Source organism: Equus quagga, chromosome 7, assembly GCF_021613505.1.
Source record: "Equus quagga isolate Etosha38 chromosome 7, UCLA_HA_Equagga_1.0, whole genome shotgun sequence".
NCBI classification, from domain to species: Eukaryota; Metazoa; Chordata; class Mammalia; order Perissodactyla; family Equidae; genus Equus; species Equus quagga.
Genome location: NC_060273.1, coordinates 81019503 through 81038311, shown reverse-complemented (window position 1 = coordinate 81038311; position 18809 = coordinate 81019503). Strand labels below are relative to the sequence as shown.

The following is an 18809-nucleotide window of genomic DNA, read 5'->3' as shown; positions in this document are numbered from 1 at the left end:
GTGATACTTACTGAGCTCCCCCTATACACTGTGTCCTGCGCCTGGTGGAGGTGATGATGGGCACTGTTTCTGCCTCTAAGCTCTCACATTCCTAAGGCAGACGCAGACACGAAGGCAGCTACAGCAACGAGTCTCCCATGAGCCCGGCACTGCCCCACGACCTGCTCACCTTCCAAGCTTCGGCTAGATGTCTCTTCTTAGACCGTTCTCACATCCTCCTTCTCCTCTACTCATCTCACGATCCTCTCCTCTCATGGTTAGAGCCACACGGGCATCCTCTTAGTTCTTCAGACATATCATCCTGCCTCAGGGGCTTGGCCCATGCTATTTTCTCCATCTAGAACATTCTATCCCTCCACTCTTGGTTTAAAGGACACCCCCTCTGAAAGGCTTTCCCTCACCATCCCCTATAAAGCAGGCCTTTCTTGCTCTCTCTCTCTCAGCACCATGCATATTCTTTTGTAACACTTAGAAAAAATTGAAATTACATATTTATCTGTTGAGTCACTCACTTCTGTCTCCCCTACCAGCTTGTAACCTCCAAGTGACCAGAAATGGTCTCTGTCTTGCTCCCCACTGCCCCTCGCCACAGTCTGCACAGTGCCTAGAACTGCAAAGTGTTCAACAAATAGTTGCTGAACAAATGAATGAAAGATCTCTCCACAATAAGTGATTCTGGAGTAGGAAGGCAGCAGACTGGAGGGCTTTGTCAGTGATGATAAAGTGTCTGTGCTTAGTTTTAACGGCAAGAGGAAAGCTATCCAAGCATTTTAAGAGGGGGAGACAGAGGAAAAGACTTTTATTACAGAATTATCCCCCTACTTGTGTCATGTGGAAATGGACTTTGGGGGCAGGGAAGGGCAGACTGGAGGTGAGGAGATCTATTAGGAGCTGCCTATAAAAACTGAATTCCTCACTACTTAAAGCATGGTCCATGGACCAGCAGCATGGACATCACCTGGGGATTTGTTAGAAGCACCATCTCAGGCCTCACGCCAGACCTGCTAGATCATAATCTGCCTTTCAACAGAATCTCCAGGTGATTCACACACCCAGAAGCTGGGCTTTATGTGGAAGACAATGATGGCCTGATCTGCTTTTGGGGTGAGGGGGATAGAAGTGATTCATCAATGCCCCCATAAATTCACTATTCCAGACGTGTGCGGGGCGTCAAAAGTAAGCCCTGTTACTACAAACTGTCTCAAACTGTGACTCCATCAGAGCTCAGGGAGAGTACGGGAAAGGGGAAGGGCAGGGGCACTGGCCGAGCTAGGCTGGGGCTATTTAGCCAGGAAATACTGGCTGTGACCTTGGGCAGAGAAGCTGCAACTCACAGGGCAGGTCTGAAGTTGGGGAGCAAATAAGGATTGTTGCCTCTGGCCATGAAGAAGAGCCAACGTTTTTATTTCCACTACATTGTAAATTTCCCCTGCACCTGGCACAGAGCCCGGCACATAAGAAGGGCTCAAATGATACTTGTTGAAAGAACAAAGGAACTATCAAGCAGTAATTACAACAGTGAGGTCCTAAAGCAGATTACATAGGTCTGGGTACAAGTTAGACATGCCGTCTGGCTTCCTGCTTTATTAAATATACTCCCTTTAGTTGGAAAAACCAGACAATCTCAAAGGATAAATCTCGACTTTCAGAGAACAAAACCATATGACCTGTGCACACAGAATCAGTAGGAAAGCATGGCACAGCCTCGAAAGAACCCAGATAGACCTGTGAGGATAGCAGGCAGTGGGGGCCTTCCCAGGCCTGGGGAATCTCCGCGGTGTGAAGGTCAGGATGGTGAGGGGATCACAGAGAACAGAAGCTGTCAGCTGGGTATGCAGCAGGGGAGGGGCGGGGAGGAGGCCCAGCAGAAAGGCCCGAGCCCCACATGGCAGCATGGCCAGAGGTGACCAGGATGTCACCAATAGCAACTCTCCTGAGGCCAAGATTTCATTCTGCCAGTGAACCTGACCCAGAAACACAAGAAGAGCGATGAAAGCGGCACGGCTTTGGCTAGAGGAGGTGGGAAGGCCAGGCTGCACTCCTTGGCCCCACTCACGTCTCACAGAAAACTCATGAGACACCTATGCTCCAACTCCACACCCAGCACAGTATCGGGCGCTGAGGGGGTGCTGATTTCTATTTGCTGAACAACAGAATGAATAAGCAAACTCCCGTCAATGCCAAGGTTTGCCTTTCTCTAATTCATCACCCCAGTGAATCACACCCATCCCCAACACAAATGGACAACCTCATCTCAAGGAGACTGTTTGGAGTTCCAAGAGCAAATCATCACCTCCTTTCTCTTTTCTCCACCCTGATGATCCCCGCCTGTAAATCCTATTACTAGAGCCCAGATGAAACGCCCCTCCTCTGTGAAACTTTCCTTGTCCCTCCAATAAGAATAAAGAGACCCACTTCATCCCCAGGCCCCTTTTCTATGAAGCTATTTTCTTCTCATTGGTTTGAGTTAAAATGACCTGTCACCATACTTGCCTCACTCCCCCATTAGACTGTCAGCCCCTGACACCCCCCTGAGAAAGGAATAGCCCCTAAGTATCCCCAGGGCCTGGTGCAAAGCTGGATGCATCACAGGTGTACAATAAATGCAGCGGAAACGTGTGCTGACACTGTACTCCTTCCTGCCATCGTGCTATCCCTAAGGGAGCATCCTGGGCCTCCTTCACATCTTTGCTCCCCATCAGCCAAGCTGAGTGACTCTCATCCTTGGAGCAGTTTGCCTCCTCACCTTCTCCAGGAAGCTTGTCAGGATTAACTTCAGGATCACACGCCATTCTCAGAACCACCCTCTCCCCTTAGCCCTTGACCATTTCAGTTACACAGGATGTAACATTTTTATTGTGTCTCCGGCCAAAGAGACTGCTCATGTGGCAGCTTCTCCAGGGCAAGGACCAGAGCCCACCAAGCCTCACAGAATTGTGCAGCTCTTGGCACAGAGACTTGTGAGAACAAGCAGACATGGAGTATTTTTGATGACAAAAAAGACAGCAAAGGTGACCAACCTTGGATGTATAGGTGTGGCCGTCGGAACCGCAGACCATGGCTGATGGTGCCACAGGGCAGGGCTTGCACTTGACCAAATTCGAAGGTCCAACCCAGTGTTTGTGGGCCACGTTCCCCTTCTTTTGCCTAAGGATGAGAAAAGAGGAGATAAGTTAACCGAAGCCCCAGTCCCCCTGGGTCTTTCCTCCAGGTTATCTGGATAAAGGCCAAATGAATAAAACGGCTGTTCAAACAGCCAGCACTCCCATTTGTTCCAACCCACTGATGGGGGTCAGGAGACTGTTCCAAAAGCCTAGGTCCAACCTACCAGCTGGACTGAGGAAAACAATATGACCATTAAAAATGTTATAAAACATTACTTACTGACATGAAAGGACATTCACGATACATTAAAAAAAAAAATGGCTCTATGTGCTGACCCAGCCCCCAGTACAGGGTGTGGCACACCACAGATGCCCAGAAACAGCATCCCAGAGCCTTCGACTCCTCTAGAGCTGACAAGCAGCCTTCTGAGTGGGATGACACACAGACGACTCCGTGAGCATTTTAGATAGAAACGCATCTCCAAACACAACCAAATGACTTTATCACCGCTGTGGAAAACGATCTCTGGATACATTTTAAAGCAATTTCAGTCCAGCTTCCAATGTGCCATTTGATAGAGGCTCTGAGGTGATGTCACTTTCAACTGGTAAAATAATCAGAATTCTACTCTTTCATTCCAGCTCCAGTTTCCTCCTATCCTAACCTTTGTCATAATGACAAATGGCGCTATTAGGATGGCTTATGTCCACAGAAGGAACCCCATCTCCCTGTCATAAACCACTGAAATAAAGGCCTGCAGTTACTGCCACGCTTTCCCTCATGGTCAAGGCTGCTCTCCCAGCAAACCACTGGAAGTGACTCTCGCAGCCATGGGCTGAGTTCTGGGTGGAAGACAGCATCTCTGGACTGCCCACCAATCAAGTGATTATTGTGCCCTTGAAGTGTTTTGCATTGGCAGTCCTGCATGGTGGTTAACATTTGGGCTCTGGAATCAGGAAACACAGGTTCAAATCTCAGCTCTGCCACTTACTCACGGTGTGATCAGGATATTTAACCCTGTAAGTCTCAGTTTTCTCATCTGTAAAATGAGGGGAAATAGAAGCTACTTCAAGCAGATGGTATGACGATTAAATGAGCTAATGTATATAAAGTACTCAGTATAATGCCTAGAAAATAGAAAGCAATAAAAATGGTAGCTGTTGTTATAATTATTATTTGCCCCAACAGATAGGGGTATAGAGGATGAAATTACCATTATCATAGAAATGTGACTTAATTCTAAAGCCCTAGGTTTGGAACGGCATTCAATTCCCCAGAAGAACTCATGGAGCCACAGGAAGGAAATCTTTTCTACGAGGTGTGGAATGAACCTCTAGCTCCTCAGGAAGTAAGGTTTGGTGTCTGAGGTGACCTGCCCTCTTCAAATGAAGGAAAGTGAGTGAGGAAGAGCCCCACCAACATGGCTCTTACTCTTCCTCCAACCTGCCCTAGCAATTTGAAGGTCTGTGTGGGGACCTACCTTTGAGGCTGACATCAAGGAGGACGACTTCGTACCCACAGCACAACCCTTGGGACCATCGAGGACCCCAGGATGGATGGGCCCTAGGGTGAGCCTGTCTGACCAATGAACCAGAAAAGAAATCCTACGAAGCTGCTTTGAGATCACCTAAACCAGCTCACTCATTTTACTAATGTGGGAAACTGAAGCCTGAATTGGGCAAGAGTCTTGCCCAAAGTCATGAAGACGATTGGTGGCTGGCCCTGTGATGACATTCACACAGCTGCAGTGGGTCCAGAGATGAGTCAATGTGGTCCCACCTAGGTCACCAGCTTGAAAATTCCCTGGGGGCACTTACATGTTTGTCATTGGCGGTCCTGTCCGCAACACCTCCCTGCTTCCACAGCAGCACCCACCTTGCCCTTGCCTCTCTGTCTGGAATAAAATCATCTATCACCTGCATTTCTAAAGGTCACAGACATGAGGTCTCCTATTATCCTTTGCCAAACACACTTTGCTCTTTCGAGGTTTGTTCTGGACTAACGAAAAAGGGATGGTGGGTGGTGGTACCCCATGCAGTGGACAAACGGGCTGTCAGCACAGGGTTAATCTCAGAGGGCATGATTCCTTCAGAAGAACACCACACATTTATCATCATTCACACAGCAGATTGTCTGACACTGATAATGAATCAGCAAATACAGGAAGAAGTTCCAGCATCTGGCAGCCTCTCTCCTGGGTCAGTCCCCAGTGTCCCCGCCCATGGCTCAAGAAATTGTTGTTATGAGTTCCCAGAAATGGACTATAAAGTCCAAAGAGTGGGCAGCTTTGCTGGAGCACACATAACCACGTGCAACGATGTCCTAGGGGAAAGAAACCTGAAGGATCCTAGCCAAAGGCAGAAGAGGAAGAAGTGAACACTGAGAAAAAGATGGAACCAGCTATTAATCAGCAGTTAATGACAGATCTTCTCTGTCTTTGGACCTGAACTTCACCATTGAATTAAATTCATTAAGGGGAGGCAAAGAGATTAGGCTGGCCAGTGCTTTCTAGCGGGCCCAGCACATCACAGATGCTCAATACCTCCCTGTTGGGTGAGTGGGTGGGTCCCTATGCACTGCCCACTGCAATGATTACTCAGTAGTTAATCACAAACTGTCAGAACCAGAAAACACCTTAAAACTAATCCAGTCCACCAACTTTTATTTTTTTTTTTAAGATTTTATTTTTTCCTTTTTCTCCCCAAAGCCCCCCGGTACATAGTTGTGTATTCTTCGTTGTGGGTTCTTCTAGTTGTGGCATGTGGGACGCTGCCTCAGCGTGGTCTGATGAGCAGTGCCATGTCTGCGCCCAGGATTCGGACTAACGAAACACTGGGCCGCCTGCAGCGGAGCGCGCGAACTTAACCACTCGGCCACGGGGCCAGCCCCCACCAACTTCATTTTATAAATGACGAATTGGACATACAGAGGAGAAGTGACTTGCCCAGTGTCACACAGAAATATGGCCAAATTACTTTATATATATTTGCTGGATTGAAGTTATCCTGCAAATGGCTGTGCTGCTCTGGGACCACTTTAATTCCCTATTTTGGTATCTGTATTTTCATTATCAAGGTTCAGTTTTATAAATAAAGCCCCTCTGATAAACTGTCCCTGGCTCTCCACCTGCAGAGAAGCAAGCTCAGCATACCCAATGTCAGGTGGCCATGGATTATGCCCAGGAGGAACCACATTTGACCTCTCCTAGGATGCCTTGGGGACTAGAGCTACCAAGCCATTCTGAATTTTCCCAATTCTAATGAAACAAGCATACCTGTTATATTGGGGTAAACCCAGGTGTTCATTACCTCACTAGGACCCTAGTAGAGATGGCACATAAACCTGTGGTCTCTGTCCAGAAGCCAAATTATGTAAAGTTATGTACATGTATATTTGAGCCCAAGGAGGCACAACTTCCCTGGTTACTGTGTGTATATTTCAATCCCCACAATTCAGTGCAAACTATAAAAAATAAACCCTGTTGAGGTAAGGGACTAAGTTTTCTGACTCTAAGATATTTTACTTCTTGAGTCAATGAAGAGTGAAATCTGATGAAGGTGTCTTGATGGGATTGCTATTCCCAATGTCACAGACATTCATCAACTGGAGTGACACAACCAATTTAGTCTGGGAGGCAGGTCCTGTCAGCCTTTCCATTGGCCATGAAGCCCTAACTCCACCCCAGCCTGGCTGGTGCTGGAGGCAGCCATACCTCCCTCCCTGGTGACAGCACCACACAGAAAATCCCAATCTACAAGCACCCCAAGATGGAGAGAAGACAGACAATCGGCACATCACCAGCATTTCTGACTCTCTTTTGCTCAACTGCTTATTCCCATTTTTTTTAAGTCTACCAAAATTCCCAGCATTTATCTTTTTGAAGCAGAGAGATGATTTTTAAGTACAAATCTGATGATGTAACTCTCATGCTTAAAACCTCCACCTCCTAGGGCATGGTCTAACCCCCTAGTTTTGGTGTTAAACTGACCAAGACTACTTGCCCAGGTTCACTGTCTGCTTTGCTCTCCTCCCAACACACACAGGCACACACACGTGCATGCACACACTGATCACCGCCCACACATATTTTTGCTCTAGCCACACTTTGCTGTTTCCCAGAGCCCACCAAGGACGTTTGTGCCTCTGTGCCTCTATGTGGGTTTTTCCTTAATCTGATACACCTTCATTCCCACCCACATTTCTCCCCTCCATCCTCCACTCCTCTCTGCCTCACATGCTTTCTTCAAGGCCCAGCTCAAAAATCCCCTCCCCAAAAAAGTCTCTTGGGGCCCCTCCCCAGGCAGTCAGGCTGTATTCCCATACCACCATAATCCTGTCATCACTTCCGCTCAGGCTCCCGGACTAGTCTCCAGGCAAGCACCTTGATTCACCCTGACCAAATTCAAAGGGACTATTATTCCAATAAGACATGGGTACCCTAGGCTAAAAGCCTTGGAGTCCATCCTGGACACCTCCCTTTCCTGCCCTTACCACGTCCCCCCATCATTCAGTCCTATGGATTCTATCTCCAGCCAGCCATATCAGCTACTTGCATGTCTCTTACTGTGCCATGCAAATTCAAGTCTATATGACCTGGCAAATGCTTTCTATCTGCACAGCACATGTCTGCCACTTATTCAAGCTTCATATCAACTGCCTTCCATGAAGTCTCTTCTGACCTTCTGAGCCCTATCCCAAGCAGAATTAACAGTGACATTATTAGTTCCAACATTACATCTTGTTCAGATGCACTGTGACATTCACTAGCGTAACGCAGCTCTTTTCGTGTCTATCTTCCTCAATATACTATGCACTCCTCAAGGGTAGTGACTGGGTCTTAATCACTTTTGCACTCCTGGTGCTCAGAAACATGGTTGACCCTTGACACATAGGTCTGCTCAGGGAAATCAGTTAATTTATTAGTTTGGACCTTTAGAATTTTTGTTTCTAGAAACTATTAGCACTAACTAGAAGGCAAAAATAGCATGTTGTTTTGAGCAACAAAAATTCCACAGGCTGTTTCCAGAAATCCTAATTCAGACTTGAAAAAACAGCAATTAGCAAAAATTTCTAAAGACAACTGAGAAGCGGGTAGAGGAAGCTCTCCTGTGCATCTGAGGGCTGAAGGATCCCCTCGCTCTAGAAGTCAAAATGCTCCCAAAGTTGAGTGAGAACCTCTGAATGAGAGATCAGAATTCATAGGGACAACAATTGCTGAAATAATAAGTTTTTCCGTATTCTTAAAAATATTTTATGTTTTTTTCAACAAACAGGAAATACTGCATTTAGTATTATTTATAAAGAAATGTAGCCTAGAGTAAAGATTCAACCACTGGAAATTGTCAGCAAACATTACTGGAAGTACTCAAGTATATGAATTTGAATCTTCTAGCACGTTAACAGCACTGCACTGAATCACATGTTGATATTGTCAATATAGAGATTTACTTTGTTCCAAAACTATTCTTAGGAACAACACTTAGATGATTTCTATAAAGTATACTATGCAAATAAATGTATTAATATTCATGTTATTTACAAGAGCAGCTCACTATTGGCAGCAGACTGGACCATGAACGCACTCTTATTAGGACGGCAACAGCTACAAGCAAGACTGACCAGACCATGATCGCTCTTTCCGAAGTGTCCCTGTCCTAGTTCTGAAAATGTCAACCCAACCTTCAAGTCCACGTCAGTGCTTCCTGCTTTTGCTTTCCACTGGACTCTGCCACTCCTCACTCAGATGGCCCTGCCCTCGCCAACCAAGGCAAGTCCCATATCCCGCAGCTTCCCCACAGCTGACAGCAAGAGAGGCTTTGACGACACCAATTGTGACCCAGTATTTCACTTGACCATGGGCAAAGTAGGGCCATGGCTGGAGCCCTCAGGAAAACAGTGGCAGGACAGAAATTTCCAGAGTAATTTTTTCAGCAATAAATACATGTGCATGTGCAAATTTCCTGACATCAATCCTGCAGAATGAAATTTTGCAGAATGAAATTATTTTGACAATCTGTGTCAAAAATATTTTAACAATGGGGTGGGGGTAGGGCCTGCCATGAGTATATATAGTAGAGTTGTTAACTTTTCTCTTTCAGTTACTGAAGAAGGGTCATTTATTTTATTTAATACGCTGTGCTGTGCATTCTAACATGCTTGCGTAACTTTAGCTAGAGCTGTTTTACTCTACATATGAACAGCTGGTGAAAGGGAAAAGCGATCTAGATAATAAATAAAGACAGCAGCACTCCAGCTGTTTTGTATGACAACTACATGCCAGTCTAAATGCCCTAAACGCAGCTCCCTGGTTCCTCATACACAACTACCCTTTGAGGGTAGATGCTATTATTATCCCCAAAAATCTGAGGCTTACATGACAGTCCCAGTCACAGGATCCTCTTTTCTGTCTTGTCTTTGTTCTCCCATCAGAGCTCTAAGGCAGACCTGTCAGCTTAGAGGCATGGAGAACCCACCCAAGAATGATCCCTCTTACCAATAATTCCAGTGTTTGCTGGCAGCCAGGACTACACGCATTTTATTTTCATGTTAATATCAAACTGCCCATTCAAAAACAAGATTGAATTTGTTTGCAAAATCAGAACTAATTGTTTCTAAAACAAGGATGGAAGATACACAGATTTGAACCAGAGATGAAATAATAAACATTAATTGAAATGAAAAACATGTTAACCACTGAAATAATCTGTCATGTAAAATGATGCTATAATTCCTCCATTGTTAGAGTTATTTGAGTTGTTATACTAAGTTGTAAAATTACACAGAAAAAGCATAATGGCCTGTGTGGTTTACAAAAGCTGCTTTGATGAGAGAGGCAGGCTCCCACATGAGACGTTCTCCATCCTGATATCCATGGGCTCACAAGTCTCCTTCCTTTTCCAGATGAAGAAGGTCCCAGACACGAGATCCTGTCCAGAGAGTCCAGTCTTCCTAATAAACAGGTGTCTACTAGAGAACTGTAGAAAGAGCATTCGTCTCCACAGAGTAACTGTAGCATGCCTAGGAGCATCCTAGGTCCTTCTAGGCACTCACACGGTACAAAGATGTGCTATTTACAGAAGCTTGCAATTTAAAAGGACAAATACGTAATAATGATAATAGCAGCTAATCATTTACTGACGACTTATTATTCTGCTAATACTACTACTGTTACTATCACCAAGAATAACTAATATGTTTTGAGCTTTCACAATGTTCCAGGTATTGTTTGAAGCCCTTTCCGCAAATTGTCTCATTTACTCTCCTAATGGCCCCAAGAGGGAGGAAAGTTATGACAGAGCACGGGAAGCTGTCGAGGATGAGTCAGGGAGACTTCATGAGCAAAGCAGACCTGGGGGATGGGGAGGACCCACACTCACAAGGTGGGCCCCAGGCAGCAGGGTGGAGAGCACCCACTGAGTCAGGCACATGGGAAGCACATCCCTGTGGGATGTCAACCACAGGGAAGCCAGTGCCCTCGTTTAGCTTCACTCCATCTGGCTTGGGCCAAGTAAGGAAGGTGAGGCTCATGAAATATCCTAGGGAAGGTTCAAAAACATTAGAGGAGACAAGCAGGTCCCAGAAGAAGCAGAGAGCTGTCAGGCCACAGGCATGCTTCCAAACCATCACCAAGCCAGGTTTCTAAAGCACCTTCAAACCCATAGGAAAAGCACATATTTTTTAAGTTTTACAGCAGAATCAGAGCCACCAAAATGATACGTGCCTGGTATGGATGCAATTCCAAAAGCGTGAACGTCTCTCTGGGTGTATGTGAACGCCAACCTCTGACTATGCTTCATTTCAACCCAAGCCCCCATGAGCTGCCTTTCACCTGAGCTGTGTAATGGCCAAGGCAGCTGAGGAAGCATCTACTCTTTATAGATGAGAAGATTCAATAGCCAGACAAGAGTTTCCAAAAACACTGTCCATGCATGTGTAAAGGAATTGAAAATAATTACGAAGGCACGCACCATACGGAACACATCCTCAGCAAAGTGGGACTGAGGACATGAGAAGGGGAAGTCCTGCGTTGTTATTCCATGTCTTTCTACGCTTTGATCTCTGATAACTGGGTACTGTTAGTCTAATCTGTTCAACATCTAAAGAAGAAATGCATTTTCAGAATTTTTAAAGAAATGTATACTGCCAAATCCACACCTGTCTGCAATTTCCAATTTCTCCAGTAGTGTTTAAAGAAGCCAAGGTGGTTGGAATAGAATAAAGATCCCCCACGTGTAGGAAGGAGGGCTAAGAAGAGGGCATTCACCTAGATAAAAGCCCCCTGACTGGTCCTCAAAGGTTTCCATGAAGACCAAGGGGTCAGATCGCACGATCTGCTCTAGATTTCCAAATCGCCATGTTTTGAGGGTCTGTTTAAGCAAAGCTATCAAAACTGAAGGTATAAACATTCCAAACGTGATTAAGATTCTAGAGACAGTCTTTACTATGTGCCAGAAATTAGGCAAAGAATTCAAAGATAACACTAACATTGTATTAAATGTATTTCCTATAACACACATTACGTGTAACGATTTTTGTTAAACATAATGATCATATTTCATTACCCTGAATGGCTGAACTTATTTAGGGAACATGTACCTTAACTTTATTCTTATTCAAATCTTGAGACACTAAAGATTCTTACAGACTGTAACTTATCCAAGAAAATATCTACATGGCAAGAAATTTGCGGTTAGTTTCAGGACCCATGCCCCCACAACACACACAGAGACGTTCTATATTTAAGAGTGTAATTTGTATGGCCAATGGGCAAAAGATAAGAAAAAAAGGAACTTGCCAAATCACAAACCCAGATCTCTGGTATCTCACATGTTTCTGGGCATTAGTTGAATCAAGGTTTCCTTATACTTGAAATCAAGTATATATGTCCAGGGATCCTAGACAAACGTACTTCTAGCCTAAACTCACAATGCCCTCAGTGTTTCCTGACCAGATCATGAAGATTAGCAGGCTGATGTGATTATGTAAATTCCACTAACTGGTTGGAGACTCTGTGTCTGCAGTCACCTTCCATTAAGAGAGTGACAGAGCACAGGCAGTGGCACCAAAGGACTCCGTGAAGCACAGGTGGTGGGGTTTTAACTCAAAGTTCAGCCTGTTGAACGAGCACGGCCACTGGGACCTGTATGCAAAAACAGTTTGTGTGCCTGGGCACACTTGCACACATCCGCACACATACACACACAGGCACTCACAGGCCCAGATAAAATTCTGCTTTATTGAGGAAAAGTACCAAGACAGCAGCGGAATAGCAAGCTATTAGGAAAATATAAGCGAACAGTTGAGCTTTCTTTACTCCCTTAGGATAATGGATAGCGGTGTACGCTTGTTTTAAAAATCCATTTCTTCCTAAAAAGGGGCAGAAAAGAAACTGTTACGATTACCCATTGACCTTTGGCATCCCCATTTGATTTTTTATTTCACTGCTCTTTGTTTGCTAGCCCAAGAAAGAGAGGTCTCTTTCTAGCTCTGAGACCTTAGCGGAAATCTTTAGCAATGGACACACTAATTGGAAAAGAATCAACTGATAAGCAAGCAAGCCCAGGGCCGAGAATTTCATTTGGCCTCCCTCTCTGAGTATTCATAATCCTGCCTCTTTGCAGGAGGGGCCAGAAAGAAGAACTGAGAGTTTTGCTAACACAGCTTCTGGCTAATTGTTTGTAAGCTCAGGTGTGCACACAAGGGTGGGTACAAGCAAGAGCAATTCCACCGACTCGGCTCCTGTAATCTCAGAAAACATTTGCTTGCATTCCTGGGGTGCAATTAATTATTATGGGACGTGTGTATGAGACAAAAAAATATCCACATTTGTTTTCTAGTCACCAGTAGCAAAGCGCCCTGTTCTGGAAGGGCTGCATATGATCTACCTTAGGAAGAACAAGCCAGCAAAATGAAACTGAAATGGGTAGATGGCATTGAGGCTACTGCTGTCTTCAGGATGGGCCCAGAGAAAGGAGGGAAGCTGATACATGGCATTCGAGGAGATTCAGCCTAGCACCATCATCCACAAACCATCAACATTGGGCCATTCACGAAAAGTGCCGCAGAAGGCAGGTCCAGCCACGTCAGCGTCATAACTTTCCCCCTGCTCTGAAAGCTTTTGAAACCAGGGGCCAACTTGCTTTAACTCAGTTGTCTGTTTGCAAAAGTAGTTAGATAATGCATTACTAAAACCCACCCTATAGATACCATCTCCCTGACACTTGGGTCACCATGGTAATTGATGCTTGAGTTGTTTTTCAGGAACTAAAAATCTACCTTTGTCCAGTTCAGGCTGGTGGAGACTACCAGCCCAACAACTGGGCCTGCACAAGTGTCTGATAGGTGACCTCCTGATGTCAAGGAGGCGAAAACTCCACTGTCAGATCATGTTAACACCACCATTTTGGGAACATGCATCCTATGAAGAGCCATGACTGTGCTTGCACAGATCATCAATTACCTCACTTCTCCTTACCTCCAATCATCTATCCCCACATTTCAGACTACCTTGGCCCTCTACTCTCTAAATATTCCTAGTCCCCATTTTCATGGAGGTGGATTTGAGATTTGTTCTCCCATCTCCTTGCTTGGCTGCCTTGTGAATGAACTCTTTCTCTGCTGCAATTTCGTTGTCTCGATGATTGGCTTTTCCTGTGATGGGCAAAACGAAGCTGGTTCAGTAACACATTCTTCACAGTCATTGTTGGAAGAGAGAAGATGGAGTCCCTGACTAGCTCCTTCTCACCTCTGTGGGCTTCACTGGTAGGGAATTTTCTGGATAGGTGGCCAAGAACCAAGGCCAACTCCCTTGGCATAGTGTTTTCTCCACACTTTCCTGAGGGCCAGCTCCAATGCCATCCCTCTCTGACAGTGTCTCAGACAGCCCCACTCCTTCCTCTGTGCATGTTTGCCCTGTGTTCTTCATTCCTCGTGTGTGCCCTGCAGCTCTTTGGTACTGGCCGCTTGAAGCTATACTCAGTCAGGTACCCAGCTGCTCCCACCTAGAGACTAGACACTCAAGAATGTGTTGGCACAGGGAACAGTAAACCAATGTGTCTCAATGCTATTCCAGAGCAGAACCTGGACCAATGTGTAGAAGTTATCAACAGAAAACCTTGACTCAAGGAAGATACCTTAAACAGTGAGAGCTATCCAAAGAGACAGGGGCTATCTCAGAAGGTTGGGGAGGGATGTTCCCAATACTGCAAGAGTTCAAGCAGAGGTTACCTCGAGGAAGTGGATTCTATAGAAGGCACACTATGGCTTGCATAAGCATCTTCTATGAATGGACATTGAGGAAGTTGTTTCCATTTCTTTATTGTAATCAAGTGCTTTGAACATCCTTCTCTATAAATCTTTACATCTATCTCCATTTACTTCCATGAGATGGATTCCCCAAAATGGAATCATTGGGTCAACGAAGCCAAGATGCCCACCAAAAATGTTTTACCAACGTACACTCCCATAGATGGTATCCTGCAGGCAGCATTACTCCATTATCCCAACCCTCCACTCTACTGGTATCTACGAGGTATCCCTCAGAGAGCTGCTCTGAAGCCAAGTATTTGGACACATCCCCAAAGGTCCATAAGTAATCACTAGAGCCATTAAGAGCAACAAACCAACTTTGCTCCATAACACAAGGTGAAAAAATGACACACAGAGAAACTGCTTAAGTTGGAGAGTGGGTAGATTAGTAGGAAATCAAATGTCACCCCAGCATGTTCCAAACAGTTTTCAGGTATTTTGTGGGCCTACACATGAGAGACAACAGGAGGTATGAGCCCACGCCCCTCCCAGGGGGAGGGCAGCTCATCACCCAGCACCTCTGCATCAGGCTTCTCCTCAGGACAGAGAAGATGGGCCCATGAGAATGCTGCCTGCTGCCTTCTGATAGTCCTGTTCTGCCTTTTTCTGAAGGGCAGGAAGGGCCAGTCCCATGGGCAAGGGGAGAGGAGGCAGACATCAGAGAGAAGAGATTCTGGAGCCTGCAACCCTTCTAGATGAAGCAGGAGGATGAATTTAGGCGTCACGGAGGAGCCTCGGGGGAGTGGTGGAAAGCTTGGCAGCCCTACTCATGATGGCCAGCAGGTGGTGCCCATTATCTGCCCCTTTCCTTCTCCCTTCCTTCAGGTAGATCCAAAGGCCCTTCTGCAGCCCTCTGAAGAACACAGACCTCCAGCTCTGAGAGACTCAACTGGTCAATAAGATGGATGATGCCTTATCACCACCGAGGCAAAGCCTGCAGCCCCAGAGGACAGCTAACCTTTACATGTGTCCAGTTACTTAGCACAGAGAGAGGGCTGGCAAAGAGACATGGCCCCAAAGAAGCCACACCCCGCTCTGTTGTAGTGTTTCTGCAGCATGGGCCTCTCTCTTCTTACTTCCTTTAGGAACCAAGTGCCTTTCCCTTCCCTGACTGAGGGTCTTTGCAAAGGCTGCTCTCTCCTCTGAGAACACTTCTCCCTACTCTGCCTAACTGGCGCCTATCACTTTTCACCTCTCCAACAGGGAGCCAACCTAAAGTGACTCTCTTATGGCACCCTGCTCTTATCCTACTTAATCCTTATCACAATTTATAGATGCTTAATTTTTTTAATCTGTCTTTTCTAATAGACCTTCATCTCTACAAGTAGACTACGTCCATTCATCACAGAATCCCAAACATACAGCAGTGTCCGGGAAATGAAAGACACTAATAGATACTTGTTGAATAAAGAAATTATCACAGATTCCAACTTAGTGGAGTCTGAATTCATGGCCCCTAACCCACCATCACTGGTGTTTGTGAGCCATTTTCTGCGAGCTAGTCCTACTAAAGTTATGACAGGAGGGACTCAAGCCCTAAAGCCCTGGCTGCCATCACCATGTTCACAGATAGCCTCCCCTGCCATCTGCCAAGGGAGGACTCTACTTCCAGGCCAGAGAGGAGCCCTGCCACTTCGCCCTCCACTGGGGAATTCCTCCCAGCCATAGGAGGATTGGGCCAGGGCCTCATCCATCCCATCAGGTAAATGGGAAGCTGGACCTGCAGTTCAGTAGAAAGCAGGACACACCAGCACCTCCAGCTGTAGCAGGGTCCTAGACAAGTCAGGCTAGAAGAGGCGCCTTTCACTACTCAGTAATAAAGCCACATCCGTTCAGTGTGTGCCCATGAAAACATCATTTAAGAGAACGCCTTGGAAAGGTACCAAGGTCTCCAAACTAATTAACTTTCATCTCTCCTGTCCCTCTGTGCATGGAGGGCTTTGCCCTCTGCCCACCCTCTCCATGAGGAACATTGAAGGGAGGATATTAGCTTGAGAACATTCATTTAAAACAAAAGTCCTTCTAAAGATAGCCTTGGATGACCATCTAAATCATCCAGAGTCCATTTTCTGGCCCCAGAACCCACATGGTCAGTGCCCCAGATGGGCCCTACTATGGTGGCTGACATCCATAAAGAATGTCTTTCACAGTTCATTGGTTGAATTAATCTGGTATAAAATTTCTAAACTGAAAACCTGTAAGTTGGGATCTTGATGAGTTTCAGCAGAGCAGCAAGCAGGCCACAGTAGATTTATTAACAACAAAGGAGAAGAAAAGAGGCTTAAGAAAATTACAACAGAAGTACGTGAAAGTGGGAAAATTCAATCTGATAACTTTTGTAAAAGATGGTCATGCGTTCTGCGAGGGGCCACACAGACCTTGCTCCACGTGGACACTGCTGTCTCGGGATACTATCGCAGTGCCCCCCAGAATGTGCGATCAACTTAACATCTTCCGTGAGTTGCAGGGGGCCTTGAGCTCAGCTGTTTCTTAATGTTTAGGGATGGATGTGCTAATACAATTATTTACACCTGTGGGCTACCCAGTGAGCCCTGAGCCCTGGTGAAATCACACCTAGTGATTACCTCTTCAAAACCGGCACACCCACCTCAACCTCCTCTTTCTAATCCACTTACACGTGATGCATGAAATATCCCACTCTGTACATGCCTTACTATGCAAGGACTCCAACAAACAGCAGCTGCATCCCCGTCGTCCGGGGCAGAAGCACAGAGCAGGGTGGGGCAGTTAACGCTCCCTAACAGAGGCAGAGGGAAGAAACGAGAGGGCGGGTTAACTCAGGCCCCGGCCCTGTGGCCATCCCAGCTCCAGACATCTACCTGCCTTTCCAGCTCTCCAGCAACTTTGCATCCGGGCACATGCACATTCTGAGAATTCCACCATAAAACATTTTCAATCTTCTACAGATGGAACACGGCTCAAAAAAAGGACACAAATCCAGTGTGTTGGGGTCAATTGGAAATATGAACTGCCACCTCTGGAATGAGGGGCTTCTGCAGCAGTGCAGCCTGGGAGGGAGAGATGACAAACTGGTGGAAGGTGCTGGAGAGGGCTCTGGTCCTTGGCAGCCACACCCAGAAACCGCCCAGCCAGGCAGAAGGACATTAGACTCACTGAGAGATCTCGCTGGCTAACCCTGCCCTTACCCACCCCCATCTTCAGACACAACACTCCTTTGCATTGGCAGAATGGTTTTAAAAAAAAAAAAAAGGAAAACAAGCCAGGGCAATATAAGGGTCTGGTAAATTTACTGGCAGTGATGATTTTGATATTTTTTTTAATGTGTTTATAAAACTTGCCTCGTGACTTTGCCTTACAAGTAAGATCCACCTCTCATCCGGTCCGCTCTGTTCTAAGAGACTAAGAATTCCACACAAGTATTCACATCTCCATTATGAACTGCTTTTTACTCTCTGCTGCTCTTGTCATCAAGATCATCTAATCAATGGCCTCAGTTTCGGCGAGGACAACAAAGGAACAGAGAAAGTAGCTGGCTTGCCCGAGTTATGAAGACTTCCTCAGTGAAGCCAGCTGGGTCCTTATGGGCAGAAGCATCCAGGACTTCTGTTGTTTAAAAAAAAAAAAAAATGGCTGCGGTTTAAAGTAATTAAATATCTCCATGCTTAAGAGATACGGGGTTTGAACGATTGCTTTTGAAAAAACCCACAAAGGGGAAAAATAAACCCAGAATTATTGCTCTTGGCACAGAAAGGAGGAAATAGGTTTAATACTCAGCCTCCCAACTCCACCCTAGTTGCTCTGGAAGGAGCAAGAGGTAGGAGAGAAGGGCCCAGGTGCAGCCGCGCCTCTAGGACCAGGAGCAGACTGGCTGACTGGCTCGTGGGCTTCAGCACTGCAGGAAAAGCAAACCAGCTGGCGACAGCTCACACCCAGACTCCAGAGCCGAGGAGGCTGTGTGGCAGTCCTCCATTCTGATTCCAAATCTGCCCCTTCCTGGCCCTGTGCAATCAAAGAAGTAACTTAAGGAACCGCAAGGGTCCCATCTGTAAAATGAGGATCGCAATACAGACCTAGCAGCCCGCCGTGAGAAGTCAGCAGGATTCCCTCTGCAAAGTGTGCCTAACGTGGTAAGCGGTCAGTAAGTGGCATCTCTTGAACCCACCACTCTCCTTTTGTTGTCCTCAGAGCCAAATGAGGTGTATTTGCCAAACAATAGACCACAGTGATGATTTCTTTGTTTATAAAGGTGACTGAGTCAGAAGTGGGCTCAAACCCAAAACTCAGCTGCATTCATTCCACAGACAGCCTAGAAAGAGCACCAAGCCCTCATTAGCACCCTGCATAAACCCACAACAGGGCAAATGAAGATCCCTTGAGGTTCAAGCAGAACCCAAGGCAATGCATGAGCCCCTTGG

At 46.1% G+C, this 18809-nt stretch overlaps 1 protein-coding gene across 2 annotated transcripts in view; it reads right to left on the bottom strand.

The window, feature by feature from the left end:
• SPOCK1 (SPARC (osteonectin), cwcv and kazal like domains proteoglycan 1) overlaps positions 1-18809 on the bottom strand; it is a 477850-nt gene that overhangs the window by 125304 nt on the left and 333737 nt on the right. For both annotated transcript variants that reach the window (XM_046665421.1, XM_046665422.1), the window contains exon 5: positions 3021-3147. In XM_046665421.1, the coding sequence (XP_046521377.1) occupies positions 3021-3147 (127 nt within the window). The remainder of the gene's footprint in view (positions 1-3020; positions 3148-18809) is intronic.